Source organism: Rhododendron vialii, chromosome 12a, assembly GCF_030253575.1.
Source record: "Rhododendron vialii isolate Sample 1 chromosome 12a, ASM3025357v1".
NCBI classification, from domain to species: Eukaryota; Viridiplantae; Streptophyta; class Magnoliopsida; order Ericales; family Ericaceae; genus Rhododendron; species Rhododendron vialii.
In genome coordinates this window covers 23,786,954-23,802,088 of record NC_080568.1, presented here as the reverse complement: position 1 = coordinate 23,802,088, position 15,135 = coordinate 23,786,954, and the positions used below count along the sequence as shown (strand labels likewise).

General features: G+C 37.1%; 2 protein-coding genes and 2 long non-coding RNA genes across 4 annotated transcripts; 1 reads left to right on the top strand and 3 right to left on the bottom strand.

Annotated features, from left to right (window-relative positions):
• Positions 1–1,401: 1,401 nt before the first annotated feature.
• LOC131310103 (protein PLASTID REDOX INSENSITIVE 2, chloroplastic-like) lies at positions 1,402–5,719 on the top strand. The gene is made up of 3 exons (XM_058336913.1): positions 1,402–1,960; positions 2,052–2,150; positions 5,248–5,719. Exons 1-3 carry the CDS (start codon positions 1,658–1,660, stop codon positions 5,443–5,445), a joined length of 600 nt encoding a protein of 199 aa, XP_058192896.1. The 5' UTR covers positions 1,402–1,657; the 3' UTR covers positions 5,446–5,719.
• Positions 5,313–6,207, bottom strand: LOC131310105 (uncharacterized). The gene is made up of 2 exons (XR_009195123.1): positions 6,128–6,207; positions 5,313–6,024 (listed from the first exon to the last, which is right to left on the bottom strand). It is a non-coding gene; the product is annotated as an uncharacterized LOC131310105 (long non-coding RNA).
• A 151-nt stretch (positions 6,208–6,358) lies between these two features.
• On the bottom strand, positions 6,359–9,122 carry LOC131310104 (uncharacterized). Its single transcript, XR_009195122.1, has 2 exons — positions 6,670–9,122; positions 6,359–6,563 (listed from the first exon to the last, which is right to left on the bottom strand). It is a non-coding gene; the product is annotated as an uncharacterized LOC131310104 (long non-coding RNA).
• Positions 9,123–10,081: 959 nt separating this feature from the next.
• LOC131310101 (uncharacterized) lies at positions 10,082–13,516 on the bottom strand. The gene is made up of 4 exons (XM_058336912.1): positions 12,867–13,516; positions 11,800–12,007; positions 10,600–11,190; positions 10,082–10,488 (listed from the first exon to the last, which is right to left on the bottom strand). Exons 1-4 carry the CDS (start codon positions 13,393–13,395, stop codon positions 10,401–10,403), a joined length of 1,416 nt encoding a protein of 471 aa, XP_058192895.1. The 5' UTR covers positions 13,396–13,516; the 3' UTR covers positions 10,082–10,400.
• Positions 13,517–15,135: the final 1,619 nt, after the last annotated feature.

Sequence of the window (15,135 nt, the reverse complement as noted above, 5' to 3'; positions counted from 1 at the left end):
TTAGAGTTTGGACATTTATCTAAAAGATCTGGGGTTAAAGTATTAAACCATTCGTTCCTTTTTCTTTTTTTTTAAAGAATGTTGTTATTTTTTTAGGATAAATCACATGGTTAGTCCTTGAAGTTTCATACTTCAACAAATCTCGTCGTTCAATTTCAATACAACATTAAAATATAATAATGCACCATTTGAGCCCCACGTAAGGTGTTTTTTTTATCAAAATCGTCTATCTTTTACATAATATTAATTAAGTCATTCGCACCAAGAATGAAGTTGATGGCTTATAGCTAGACACTTAATTGGATGAAAAATATCATTCTATTATTCAATTTGCGTGCCGATGATGGAGCTTCCTAAACTTGATAGAGACAAAAAATTACGTAGGTGACTTAATCAACAAACATAAAAAATTCAACGGATTTGATCATCATTATTGTGTCACAGTCTACATTCAACTACAATAGAGGACTAGGTTTCATACCAAATATAAATTGACTGTACAATCTAAATGTCGTTAGTGAGTGTATTTTTAAAATGATCGATCAGGACTGTTAGGATGTTAAGTTATACAATATTTAATTTGTGATATTTTAGACATGTATCTTGTTTGGGTATAATAATTATAGATTGTGCAACGATATATTTTGATCTTGTATCTAGTATCTTTTGATCGATTTCTTTTGGTACGACACATTGTGGTAAGAAAGTGTCTTATTTTTGTGTTGTCATAACAATTGTGGTTATGTTGTATAATTTGTAGTATTTTACACATGAGGGAGAGAGAGAGAAAGTCAAGGAAGAGAGAACAACCTGTTACCTGCTAAGCCCTTTTTTTATTTTATTAATTGATTTAATAAATGGGTGGTCTGGATTATTTACTTTGAAATCCAAGGGTTTAAAATCATTATGCGTACGGTACACCTCCGAATAAAGGGTGTGTACCATAGGACTATTTGGATCTACTATTTAATGGCAAGGGCTATCTATAACTTTGAATAAAAAAAGAAAGAGTTGATTCTTGCACTCTCTTTTTTACCATGCATACTCTCTTTCATGTGAATTTATTACATTATCATTTAAAGTGTGAAAAAAGTGAACTAATAAAAGGGCAAAAGGGTGATTGCACGTGAATAAAACAAAAAAAGGAGTGGAGTGCGTAAAGAAGAGAAGGCAAAAATCACTACCCTTGTTTAAAATGAAAAAAAAAAATTGTAAAACTTTCGGTCCCAATAAAATAAATCATCTTCTTTTCGTCTTTTAAGTTTGTGAAGTTAATGTATTACCCTTCTATATGTAAAAAAGTAAACAAATAGAAAAAAAATAATACGGTAACTTCACGGTGAAAAAAGAAAGTTCTTTGAAATCGAGGCACATAAAGCATGAGTGGGAGTGGAAACACGCATCTCTTGACATCCTAAACTAGTACTAATATTCCTTCGGAATGGTGATTTCGCGAGTAAAGGTCATTTGTGACCAGTTGTAAAAAATCACCACCTGCTGTATATCACTGGGAGTAATTAGCATCATTATAAATGGATAATGCCCGTATCTCATTTGCCTAGAATTATAAACTTCGTCCTCAGGCAGAGACTGTTGAAGTAGCGGGGAAAAAATAACCAGAAGTCTCTTCTTGGAGTGGCTTGTGTTGGTGATAGAGATGGCTTCGGCTACATCTCTTTTCCCTTTAACCTTCAAATCTTACTCTCTTGCTTCGTCTTTACCCGTCAATCCTTCTCTTTCACTCTCCTCTTCTTCTTCCTCCTCCCCCTCTTCTTCTCGGGTTTCAGCCCACATTTCAAATAGGCACAATGCTTACTGCAGTAAAGGCATTAGTTTCAACGGCTCTAATTCGTACCCTTGTTCGCTGGGCGAGAAAAGGCGGTCATTATGCCCATCCAGGTTGATTTGCAGGGCTGCCGAGTACAAATTTCCCGACCCGATTCCTGAATTTGCCGATGCTGTGAGTGCCCTCCACCTATTTGTGGAAATGCTCCGCTTCTGTAATTTTTTTTTAAGAATTTCTTTTTTTGGGTTTTAATTTGTGGGTACAGGAGACAGAGAAGTTTAGGGTCAATCTTGTTAAGAAACTCTCCAAAAAAAAGGACTTGTATGGAGATTCACTGGCAGAAGTTGTTGGAATCTGCACTGAGGTAATGTTATAGTGTTGTTAATGAACTTACCTCGCTTCTCTCCTCTCCTCTTTGTTTTTTTTCTTTGTTTTTATCAGAAGATTTCATCTGGGTTTCGCATATATCTTGTATTCATGTTAGATAAGTTTGGAGGACTGTTGTTCGAACTTAATGAGAGTTGACACTTGACAGAACTATTACGACTCATTGCTCTCTTGTTAACCTTTACAGATTAGGAGAATTAACCATTGGTTGATACACTTCAGAACTAATCAATTGAGCAAGAGAGTATTAGGTTGTATTGACTGGGTTAATTTCTTCAAGGCTTGCCCTAGAGATTAGGAGTTCCTATCAACCTTTTTCCAAGGGACGAATCGATTGGCTCATCATTGCCTAGAGAATGGCCGAACATAATCTGTTTTCTTGTTTGTTTTTTGAAACTTCTGGCCCCAGTAGTATTCTTACCGCTTTCCTGTTTCTGCAAGTTTGAAAAAGATCATTCATTAGTGTACTTAAAATAAGCCACATAATCTCAAGCACAAGTATCAGCAATTACGAGTAGAAATTTTCATAGTATTTGTGCTCACTTATTAACACTATTTCTCCTATTTTTGAAGTATAACGATTAGTAGGCTTGATCACACCAAAAAAAAAAAATTCAAAGAAAATCCTAACAGTTTCATTAGAATACGTTTTATGCGAGAATAGATAGAAAGGCGGGAAGAAAAAAATTGAACTTCTTGTTAGTATTAATGGAAATATTAACCATTTCACTTGTTCACTTTTTGAGTTGAGGGGATGTCATTGAAATCTCTTAACGTACAGAACTACAGTTTTTTTTTTAAACATCACAGAACTACTTTGCTTCTATTACCCTCAAGGAAGAAGCTATAGCTGGTGTAAGTTTAATTTGCCCTTTAAGTTTTTGAATTGTTGAGGTAAGATGAAAATAAGAGGGTACTCCCATGGTGTATTGGTCCCTGGCAAAGGGCTCCGGCTCCCAAGTGGTATGGAAACATGATGCTCCTAGGGGTGAGAAAAAAACCGTCAATCCGCGAATCCGGTCCAAACCAATCCAAACCGCATAGTTTGGTTGGTTTTTTAGTAGTGTGGTTTGGCTTTAGTTTCAAAAAATCAAAAACCATGTTCAATGGTTTGGTCTATGGATTTATGTCAACGGTTTCGGTTCCAATCCGATCCAAACCGTATGTATATGTGCGTAAGTGTATATATATGTATATGTATTGATATATACATGATTTAGATACACCAAATAAAACTAGCCTAAGTCATATCTAATACTCAAAATTTGTATGATGAAACAATATTCCTATTCTATCCAAACCAATAAACATAAATTGGCAAATTGTATTCATCTCTTTCTTTCCCGGTCAATAATAGACACTATTTGTTAGCCACTATTTTCTCTCATAATAGTTCTTTCTTTACTATATTCCTTACGTAAGAAAAAAATTGGTTTTAATACTAATAATAATTGATTTAATGTCTCTCAGTACTCAATTTAAATAGTTTATGAAGATAAATATCTCAGTTTCATGTGAACCATGGTCAAAACCGAAACCGAACCATATTTTTATGGTTTGGATTGGTTTGGTTTTATACATTCTATGGATTAATTTGGTTATCAAAATTCACAATTCGTAGGTATTAGTTTAGTTCTTGGTTTACTATGAAACCGAACCAATCCGGACCATGCTCACCCTTAGATGCTTCCATTGGTTAATGGTATGTATAGCCATATAACGTGGTAAGTGTAGCCGCATAATGTACTAAGTGTAACCATATAATATAGAAAGTGTAGCTAGATAGTGTGGTCATACAATATAATTAGTATAGCCATATAACATAGTAAGTAGGCATGTTAATGAGCCGAATCCGATCCGGATCCGATAAGACTCAAATCCGATAGTGGTAATCCGGATCTGATCCGAAAATCCAAATCCGATTTGAAAACTTTTTTACTTCAAAAATTTTAGCCACAAAAAAATAAAATAAAAATAAAAATCAATTTTCCAAAAAAAAAGTTAAAAACTAAAAACTAAAAACTTAATATAAAAATACAACTTCTTAAACATTTTTTTTTTCAAAATAAAAAATTTATTGTTTTTAAAAAAAAAATTTTAAAATAAAGTTCAGATTTGGATTGATAACGGATTTAATCCGATCCAATCCGATCTGAATTTGGATTACCAGATTCGGATTATTGGATCGACGTTATCGGATTCAGATCGGATCCGGTCCATTGACAGGCTTAATAGTAAGTGTTGCCTTAGTAAATGATATGTATAACCAGTTTCTGTAGTAAGCATTATTGCGAATTTTTTCGGCAAAATCAAAAAACCACCTTGTTTTTAGCAAATTTACATTACTTTTTGTTGATTGTTTTGGTCTAACGGCTGTGATTTACCAATTTTTCAATCTAAAGATCAATATTTAATTGGAGCATCATGCTCCCATGCCACTACCACTAGGGAGCATAGTAGAAGTTTTGCGGTAAAGTGCAACAAGGGAGAGTTGAGCTACTAATGTAGCATACTACCTGCTTTTGATGCTCTGAAGTAGGAAAAGAGAAAGACAAGAAACGAAGACAGAGTGAACCTTAAAATATTATGTATGAAGTCCATCACTGTGACTTCATTATAAAATAGTGAAACTCTCTGTCCTTTTCTTGTGGATGGAATTACTCTTGTTAGCTGGGTATTCAATCTCCACACCGTGTCTGTTAAATAGAACAGAAAGAAAAATGGAAATGATGAAAACTTCTGTTTGAGCTCCCTCCTGTAATTTCCACCAAAGAAATGCTTATATGAGTGGTGTAACATTTTCAAGTGCATGGAGGATATAGTGGAAGAATGTAGTTGGAAATTGTGCTCATCCGAATATTGTGGCGGTGCATTTTAGTCTACAGAGCACAAATGACCCAACCCACAAGGGGGTAAAGCGGATGTAACCCTTAATTTGTTTCTGGTTCATTGGGGATTAGATCTAAGTTATCACATCAGATAGCTTATTTAGATTGTGTGTCTTGTTGCTATTTGAAGACCCTAAAGCTTAAAGATTGCTTAACTCCTTTACGTTTTGACACCATCTTTACCAGATATTCAGTACCTTCTTACACACCGAGTATGGAGGTCCAGGAACACTCTTGGTCATACCTTTTATGGACATGGCTGAGACTTTGAACGAGAGGGGCTTGCCCGGAGGCCCACAAGCTGCACGAGCAGCTGTTAAATGGGCCCAAGATCAGGTGGACAAAGACTGGAAGGAATGGACCAAAGGCAATAGCAAAACATAACAGAGAGCATCCTCAAATCTATACTCTATTGTGCTCAAGTTGTCATGTTGTGTAAGTTTTCATGAAGATTGTATGAGCTCTTAGAGCAGGTTTTGAATAGTTGTAGTGAATTTGGTTTTGGTTTGATGGAATTCGATTGAGGGAATCACATTGCGTTTCATTAGACTAGCGATCAGAGTGGGTAATTTTAAGTATGAAGGCCTGTATTCTTAGCACTTGGTGTCTTTTGGATGGTTGTTAGTAATTATGGATTTTATGGTGGTATTAGGAGTAACTAAAGTTGTATTTGGGTCGAAGATCTGGACCATTAAAGAGAAAACAGGTCTCATCATCCTACAAATTGGAGAAAACAGGTCACAGCAGACAATAAATTGGAGAAAACAGTAAATGCAATTGACAATTCATCCACCAGGGCCATATATTTGGTATACAAAGTGAGTTTGCTAATGGTAGTAATCATAGATAGCAATCTCTAACGACATCAAACTACACTAAGGTTTTCCCTTTGAAGCTGAAGCAGCTTGAGCTGCATATTTGGAGAGCACACCCGTCACCACAGCCTTCTCCTTGACTCTTAACCTGCATCATGATATTACAATGCGGATAAACAGATCATTACGGACAAGAGAGAGAAAAGTGGCAAAATCATGAACAAACTGCATGTAATCGACACAGAGCCTACAAATTTGTAGATCCTGGAAGCTTGAATTTTGGAACATTAGTTCTTTTTCTTTTAGCTTTCAACTTCTTCCCGTTTTCCTAAGCTTAATGGTCCAGCTCTACTATTTACTTTTCTTTTTTCTCCTTAGCCAGATCTTCGGCCCAAATACAACTTTAGTTACTCCTAATACCACCATAAAATCCATAATTACTAACAAATTGGAGAAAACGGGTCACAGCAGACAAAAAATTGGAGAAAACAGAAAATGCAATTGACAATTCATCCACCAGGGCCATATATTTGGTATACAAAGTGAGTTTGCTAATGGTAGTAATCATAGATAGCAATCTCCAACGACACCAAACTACACTAAGGTTTTCCCTTTGAAGCTGAAGCAGCTTGAGCTGCATATTTGGAGAGCACACCCGTCACCACAGCCTTCTCCTTGACTCTTAACCTGCATCATGATATTACAATGTGGATAAACAGATCATTACGGGACAAAAGAGAGAAAAAAGTGGCAAAATCATGAACAAACTGCATGCAATCGACACAAAGCCTACATATTTGTAGGTCCTGGAAGCTTGAATTTTGGAACATTAGTTCTTTTTCTTTTAGCTTTCAACTTCTTCCCGTTTTCCTAAGCAAGTGTCTTCGTTTGATGAGATGTGCAAAGCCCTTTTAGCTTACAAGTCTATGTGGAAGGCAATTAATTTCTTGAACTGATGATAATAGCAACAGTACTATCACCTTCTTCACCCCATGCTTCTCAAGCTCCCTTCTCCGATCTGGCAAGGAGAGTACAGAAGTACCAGATTCATGCGTAACATGAAATAAAAATCCAAAGGTTCCTTAAATCAAAGGTAGGGTAAAAATTTACCTGCTGGTTGATTTTCTGTCAACCGAGCAAAACATTGTTTGTTCACTTTCATTTTTCAACAGATCAATTACCAGAAAATACAAAACATTTTTTGCCGAAACAAACGGAACCAATACTCTAAAAGACAACCATTAGCTTGACATAAAGACGGCATTCTCACAGTCATGGTATGCTAGATCTTCTTGTGTTGCCTTTTCTTTGTCTTTGTGATTCACAAGTCGTTGCAATGAATGCTGTAATTATAGATGACTGATTTGCGTGGTGGGTGGCAATTTTTGACTTTCTTGCCATCATATACATTCAACATGAAAGTCTCCCTTTACACACAATAGGAAGTGAGAATAGTAGAGTATATGTTTTTGTTCCTCTTGCAAATTCACACAAACCACATCAAGTTTATAAGTAACGAAATAAAATTGATTTAGGAAGATGAAGAACTATATTCCGGATTGATAATGTGTCAATTTGAGTTGGCTGAAGTCTGATTTTGTCAATTTACAAACCAAATCGAGCCTTAAGTCCCAATTAATTGGGTTTGGCTGCATCAATCCGTTTTCTCCGTTGAGCTTTGTCAAGGGCATGATTTTCTCTCAATATCCAACAAACCTAGATCCTTTCGAAGTTCCACTTCTAAAGTCAATTTCAACTGTATAGCACATCTTAAAACCTGTGATACTCTGCTCTGGCTTCTGTTATTATGTGACATATTCTTGCATGTTTATGCACGGTTATATGTACATCACTACTTACCTGTATTTACCAGCTCTAAAAATGTTGCTGAATCTTCATACTTTCACGATCAAACAAGACTGCGGTGCTGCTAGCGATCTGATTGATTAATCTTTGCATGAATACTAGGATGCTAAAGGGGGAAAAAAACAAGTGAAACAAACATACTACACACGAAGATGATCGAGGGACAGTACGAGTATTTCCCAGTTGTAACACCTAACATGGTTTCAAGAAACAGAAACTTGCTTCAAGTAACCCAAAAGGCAATTGGTACTCAGATGATAGTTTAGAATATCCCAGAGGGAAACAATACAATTTAGAAAGAGAAATACCAAAAAGATAAAATAGAACATAGAACCTCAGCATTCCTAGCATGGCCCACGCATAAGCATTCATACTATGGTAAGTTCAAGTAATTCCTTACCATCTAGGACTTGGTTTTTCTATCCCTCGACACAAGATTCTGCATCATTTTGAGATAATCACTATCATCAAACATCGATTAACGTGGCCGATGGGCAAAGTGCACGGTCATTTTTTCCATCCGATTTGACAGAAAATGAAATATGACGATAGTGCCCTTTTTTGGCCTCTTTCTTCTTCCCCATCTCTTTTTTCCTTTGTTCCTGTGTTTCTCACCCCTTTCTCGATTTCTCACATATATACATATATATACACAGAGGTAATGGGAACAAAAAAACACGAACGCAACCATACACAGCACAAGGATAAAACTTTAATTGGATGTCATGAAAACAAATAAACATCCATCAACAAACCCAGTTGAATATAATCTCTTTTCCACCTAATAAAACAAAAAACAAACCCAGTCGAATGCCCCAAAATCAAACCATAGAAACACACCCATAGACAGCCATTTGAATGCCATGGGAAATTGTTGCAGAACCCTAATCGGAAATCAAATCTAAAGATGTGTATTGGTTTGATTTTTTAAAAATATGACCAAACATATATCTGTATACATGCATATACATGTGTATATATATGGAGAGAGAGAGAGAGAGAGAGAGAGAGAGAGTTACGAAGTGGGAAGCCGAATTGTTGGCTGGATTAATACTTGGGTCTTCAATTTTCGCCAAAAATAAATTACCAAAACCAAAAATAGATTGGGTAAATCGATTGGTCGAACCAAATAAGAGACTTCTGAGGATGAGAGAAAGAGAGAGAATGCCAAATCGTCCCCCCGACATTCTCTCTTTTTTTTGGCTAATCAGAGAGAGAGAGAGAGAGTTGCAGAGAGAAGAGTGAGTGAACGACCGGCAATAGTAGTCGTGGCCAACGTCGGCGATGAATATTCATATATTTGTATACGGGTATGATTCAAAGAACATGAGAGAGAGAGAGAGAGAGAGAGAGAGAGAGAGAGAGAGATGATGATGGAGGCATAGCGCAGGTGTACTGATGTGGGAAAGAGGTGGAGAAGAAGAAGGATGGCACTTGTGTAATTTTGTTGATAGATTAGGGTATTTTGTTTCACAATTGTTGTTGGACTTAAATTCACTCTCAACACAGCCGAGTGAACCACACCTTTCGGTCAAATTGGATGGAAAATATAACAGTGCATATTGGTCCATCCACAAACCAGGAGGTGTTATGTGTTAATATTCAAAAGGGGAAGGGGTATCCACACCCGGCTCAAATCATTAGGGATCAAACTGAAAATTTCCCTTAATTTTAAATAATTATTCGAGTAGTTTTATGAAAAAATCAGATCAATTGGGTACGTGTAAATGCTCGATTTAATTTTTAAGTTTTGATTCAGAATTCAAGATCCTAAACTCTAAATGAAAAGTTGAAAATTTGGATCAACTATTTATCGGTATCCAAGCTGAACTATTTTTTTGCAAGACTACTTGAAAAAATTTTTTAAAAGTAATGAGCGGTCTGGATTACCCGTGTGAGCCCCACACGCCATCGATACCCCATCGGTACTGAAGTGGTCAGTACCAGTAGTGGGGTTAGTATGACAGTCCGAATTACCCGTGTGAGACCCACAAGTGAGCCCACACACATCGGTACCCCATCGATACATAAGTGGTCAATACCTGTAGTGAGGTTAGTATGACAGCCCATTTATTTTTATCCCCTAAAATTCCAACTTACTTCATCTCTAAACTTTCTTTGGTTCACTTAAGCCAATTAACAAACCACTGTTAAATTTCTTTAACTAAGTTAATTAAAGAGGGAGAAGGAGGGGCAAAATCATCCGAGAAACCCTCCATGCTTAGAGTCCATGTCTTCCACATTATTCCTTAGCTTGTCATATCGGCCAAGTCAATTGAAATGAAATGAATCAAACGGAGGAAAAATTCACTTTAAAAAAGAAGAAGAAGAAGAAGAAGTTTGAAGGAAACTAAGATGATTGTTACATTCAAACCATACTTGAAATGGCAGATTTTGTTTTTGTCTATGTTGCAAACCCGGACCATAGTTTACAACGTAAATCCCAAACGAGGTTGGCACCTATATTGAAATCTAATCATATGCAAGCACAAGAAGAAAGAACCATCCAACAAAGCATTGAATGAAAACAAAAAGCAACTAAAACCAGGATCAGATCTTCAGTTTTCGAACCGCTTCCAAATTCCACTTGAAATCCTCCACTGCATAATCTCTGACATCCCCCCTTGATCCACACGGCCATCCTCGTTTTAGCAATAACTAAGGTTTTCCCTTCGAAGCTGAAGCAGCTAGAGCTGCATATTTGGAGAACACACCAGTCAGCACAGCCTTCTCCTTGACTCTTAACCTGCATCACGATATTACAATGCGGATAAACAGATCATTACGGGACAAAAGCGAGAAAAAAAAAAAGTGGCAAAATCATGAACAAACTGCATGCAATCGACACAAAGCCTACCTATTTGTAGATCCTGGAAGCTTGAATTTTGGAACATTAGATCTTTTTCTTTTAGCTTTCAACTTCTTCCCATTTTCCAGGGTTTTTTCTTTGTGCTTTGAGGGCATTGAAACAGCAACAGTCTCGGTTCTTGTTCCCAAACTATCTCCATCACTGTGCTTTGATAAACTGAGAGATTCCAGATTTTCCCTAACTTCTTCCCATTGTGCTGGTACATGTTCATCTTCTTCATCCTCAGAATCATCGGGGCCAATTAGCTCACACGAGTCTGAGAAAACATCATTTATTCTGTCAAATTTAGCAACTGGGCTTTCTCCCAAACTGGATATTGCCAAATGAGGAGCACGATAATTTACATCTGACGGGAGTTTGAGCACTGAGCTTGGAGATTTGGTATTCATTATCTCACTTTTTTCCCGCTTCTCAATCTTACCAACTGTTATTGGTATTGCCACATGAGGAGCACGGTCATTTACATCTGGCGAGAGTTTGAGCCCCGAGCTTGGAGATTTTGGATTCATTATCTCACATCTTACCTGCTTCTGAATCTTACCGAAGGTAATACTTTGTCTTGAAAATGACTTTACAAACCTGTCAAGTAAAGCAGTCTGCTGAGCCTAAATACATTTTAGCTGACAAGAACCCGGATGAGCATGCAATGATGCAACACTAGCATAGCAGTGTTAGCTACTATCTCCATAACTGATTTTGCAGAATACTATCCAGTGCCGGGATGACGGTGTTTGAAAACATGTTTTTTCGACGATTTTTTTTTATTTATATTTATAAGAAACCATTACGACATTGTGTTCAGATTCAAGAAAATCATTACTGTTCCAGAGATGAATATGATATGGGAACACTTTTGGATAGCAGTTTTTTGAAGAGTGTTACTACAAATTTGAAAATAGAAACAAAAAAAGGTTCAATCTTGAGGCAAGCATTCATGCGTGTGAGCGCATAAATGCACATGACAGGTTAGTCGCGCAGGCGTGAAAGCATCTCTCAACTCTCAAGAACAACATAAAGTATTAAAATTCGCGAGAGTGGAAATTGAGAGCGAAAGCGTAGAGCAAGGATTGAGAGAGTGAGCGGAGGTCTTTTCTGAGGATTATGTGACTAAGCATGAGAGTATGGCACAACTTAGTTGATTAATTGCATTTTGTGAAATTTAATTAGCTGAGTTCTTCAAATATTAACCTGTTTGCATCCTCCTCGGTCTTCAAATCAACGAAGGCGTAGCCCTTGCATATGGGATCCCTTGTCTTCTTGTTTCCAGAAACAGCAGGAATTACATCAACAATCCCAGGAACTCCTTTGAAAGCCAGCTGCAGATCCCTGTGGACGTTCTTTTTCTTAGGAAGATTGACCAAACGTACACGAATTCCACTGGGAACATCTTCAGGAGCTGCAAAACTCCAGCATGATGCTACCAAATCAGACTCAACTTTGCAAGGAGTAACATACGAACTTATTATCTTAATTTTCTTCATAAGTGAGAAAGACCCAAACTTGAGTTTCTTGGGGATGTACCCTAAGCCCTTGGGTGTCCCTGTGTCCTCTAGGGCTCATGGATTGGATGGATTAGACATGATATTCTTGGTTTATAGCAAAAAATTGGTAGAGGAACTAGATATACGTCGAACAATCAGTCTTACAAAACATATGCTATACCAAACTTTAGGGATATGATACCCACTAATCTACTGCCTATTAATCCGGTTGATCACTCAGCCTATAAAGTTATGTATTTCTCCTTAATATAAGCCCTACCAATCAAACAAGGTCATCACCAATCCCTTACCCAAAATCAAGTATTCCAATGCAAACCCAGGTTTAAGCAGAAGCTTGGTGAATTTGAAGAATTAAAAATTTGGAAATATCAAGTAGGTTTGAAAAATGTAGTAAAGAAGAGTTTCTCTTATTTTATTTGGGTAAAACTCATCACCAGATGAGGAAAGGGATTTGGTTAGATTTTATGTACTTTAATTAAACTTAAGTTGGAGTATGAAGATTCATTAAATTGCTATACACTAGACCAAGAACATCATTTCCGTTACTCTGGCAAGTGACAAATTGAACCACTTGAACCTTGGCAAACATCAACTATGTAAGTACCGGAAAAAAAAAACCTCAACTATGACAATGCAACAAGAAAGCTAGAACTTCTTGATTGTAACAGTCCAGAAAGAAAACAAAGACTTATTCAACATAAACAAAAAGCATATGGAAGGAGACTGAAATTGAACCAAATCAAAAACCCTTACCCTTCTGTTTGAGAAGAACTCCTTCGCTGGATTTGGAGGTAGACCCAGAGCTGCTCTTGAGCTTATTGATATTGGCAAGCTGAGCCCTCCTACTCCTCTCAATCTCCGCAGCCAGTTTTTCTTCAAGCGAAGTGTCATACACCTTACCTTCACCAAACCCACGCGGCTTATTCGCATACCACTCCTTCATACTCCTCAAAGGAATAAATTCATCTTCTTCTTCATTCTCATCCTCTTCTTCTTCTTCAATTTCATCCTCAACTTCTTCTTCTTCGCCGTCGGAACTGTTTATTGCCGAACGAGTATGGCCGCCTTTTCTTCGGCTCTTTAAGGAAGAAACACAAAAATTCGTTCTAAGGGTTGAAAGGATGGGGCGAAAAGCGTGATGGGTGAGTCCGTTTGAGAGAAAAGAGAGATGGGTTTGGTGGGTTTTGGTTGGGAAAGGAAGAGATTGAGAGAGGGTTTCGTGAGGGGTGGTGTTGGACAGTGACGGCGGCGGCGGCGGTGGAGATCCTCCTAGGCTGAGCATCGTCGGCGGACAAGTCGGCTCTACCCTCTGGTACTCTGCCCACTAGGACACTACTTACTCCTTATCTTCACAGATCTTCGATTGACTGGAAAATGAAAATACGGGAAAGACAATTATGCTGCCAATTTTTTATTCAAATGAGTCTAGTCGAGCTTTTATGTATGATGTTTGAGCTCGTTATTTACTAAACGAGTTTAAAACTTGAGTTCGGCTTGATTGTAAACGAGCGGAGCCTTTAACGAGCCGAATTTGGCTAGTTTAGATGAACCTCATTAAACGAGTCAAGTCTATAAAATGAGTTGAACTTTAACAAGCTGAGCTTTTAAGTGTTGAACTCAGCTCGTTTAATTAACGGTCCAAAAACTCGAGTTTAAACTTGGCTCAGTTATTAAATGAGCCAAGCCCCGCTCCTAGCCAAATACTAGGTTACCCCAGGCCCAGGGGACGTTTTGCCCCGCTCCTTCTGCAGGCGGATAAGATCTTCAGAAATAATGAAAAAATGGGGGAAAATAACGGTTCAGGACGTGTTTTGATAATTAATACTCTCTTCGTTCCCTTTTTATAGTTCAGTATTTCATTTTGGGCTGTCCCTTAATAAGTGTCCATTTGGTAAAGTTAGTAGGTAAAAGTTGGTACATTGTCTATTTTGTCCCTAAAAGTAGATTTCATTTTGAAAAGTTAGTGAGTAAAAAGTGTAATGATGATGAGTAAGTAGGGAAAGTGGAGGAAAAAGTTGATGTGAAAGATATAATGATGATGTTTTTTTAATAAGTTGGAGTTACGAAGTAGGACATTTAAAAAGGGACGGAGGGAGTATATTTTAAGAATATGCTAAGAACATTTGTTAATGAACAAAATGTCCTTTGCGGATATTAATTATCAAAACACGTACTTAGCCGTTATTTTCCCAAAAAATGGGTATAAGAGGTGGATTTTTATAAGAAAAGAAATTACTTAGGAGTAAAATAAAGAATTAACTAACGGGTTGTTTCGCATAACAAACCAAATGAATCTCACCGCAAAAAATGATGTTATGTTTATCAAAAAGTGTATTGCACATATGAGACCTATACCATTTCAATTAATAAGAGGGAGGGTAGCTTTTTTTGTTTCAACGGAAGAAGCAAATTCATTAATCAAGCTATACGTCATCTACAGCTGAACTCCGCATACAGAACAAGACATACGACATGTACAGATTTCCACCAAAATACAAAGAAACAGAGACACAATACATGAAAAGACTAAGAGACGAAACTAGTGTCTAGCACTTATGTAAGAGCCAAACGCTCAATTCTTCACACCATCAACATGGCTGGCAAACGTGAAGCTAGTACCCAGACACCACTGTCTCGGGATGGAGCTCCGAATCAAAGATAACATTAAATCTGTGGAAATTAGTCACTCAATCTGGGAAAATCAGATCGAAACAAAACCATCCGGGAAGACCCACCGGGACAAAAATCAGACCCAACATCCGGATAGAAATCGGCATCAACAGACAACGGCGGCTAGGGTTTCTCTGGTAAAAGTTTAGAAAGATAAAGAAGAGAGAAGAGAGAAGATGTTACACTAGCCGGAAGGGTAATATTCACCCTCCTTAAAAGAGGGTAAATAAAATTGCACTCAGCAAAATAGCTTATTTTTTAATCTTTATTTAAAAAATATATTTGTATTTGTTAGTTTTTCGTTAATTTTTTATGGCTTATTGTTTCTTCATAATGAGAGAAATCTAAAAAA

What these genes read in the sequence shown, in the direction of transcription:
- LOC131310103 (XM_058336913.1), top strand. Translation starts at nt 1,658, where the DNA reads ATGGCTTCGGCTACATCTCTTTTCCCTTTAACCTTCAAATCTTACTCT. An exon ending in TTCCTGAATTTGCCGATGCT is followed by an intron (nt 1,961 to 2,051) that starts GTGAGTGCCCTC and finishes TTGTGGGTACAG; the next exon opens with GAGACAGAGAAGTTTAGGGT. An exon ending in TTGTTGGAATCTGCACTGAG is followed by an intron (nt 2,151 to 5,247) that starts GTAATGTTATAG and finishes CATCTTTACCAG; the next exon opens with ATATTCAGTACCTTCTTACA.
- LOC131310101 (XM_058336912.1), bottom strand. Translation starts at nt 13,395, where the DNA reads ATGCTCAGCCTAGGAGGATCTCCACCGCCGCCGCCGCCGTCACTGTCC. An exon ending in AGTTCTTCTCAAACAGAAGG is followed by an intron (nt 12,008 to 12,866) that starts GTAAGGGTTTTT and finishes GGAGTTTTGCAG; the next exon opens with CTCCTGAAGATGTTCCCAGT. An exon ending in CTTCCAGGATCTACAAATAG is followed by an intron (nt 10,489 to 10,599) that starts GTAGGCTTTGTG and finishes ATCGTGATGCAG; the next exon opens with GTTAAGAGTCAAGGAGAAGG.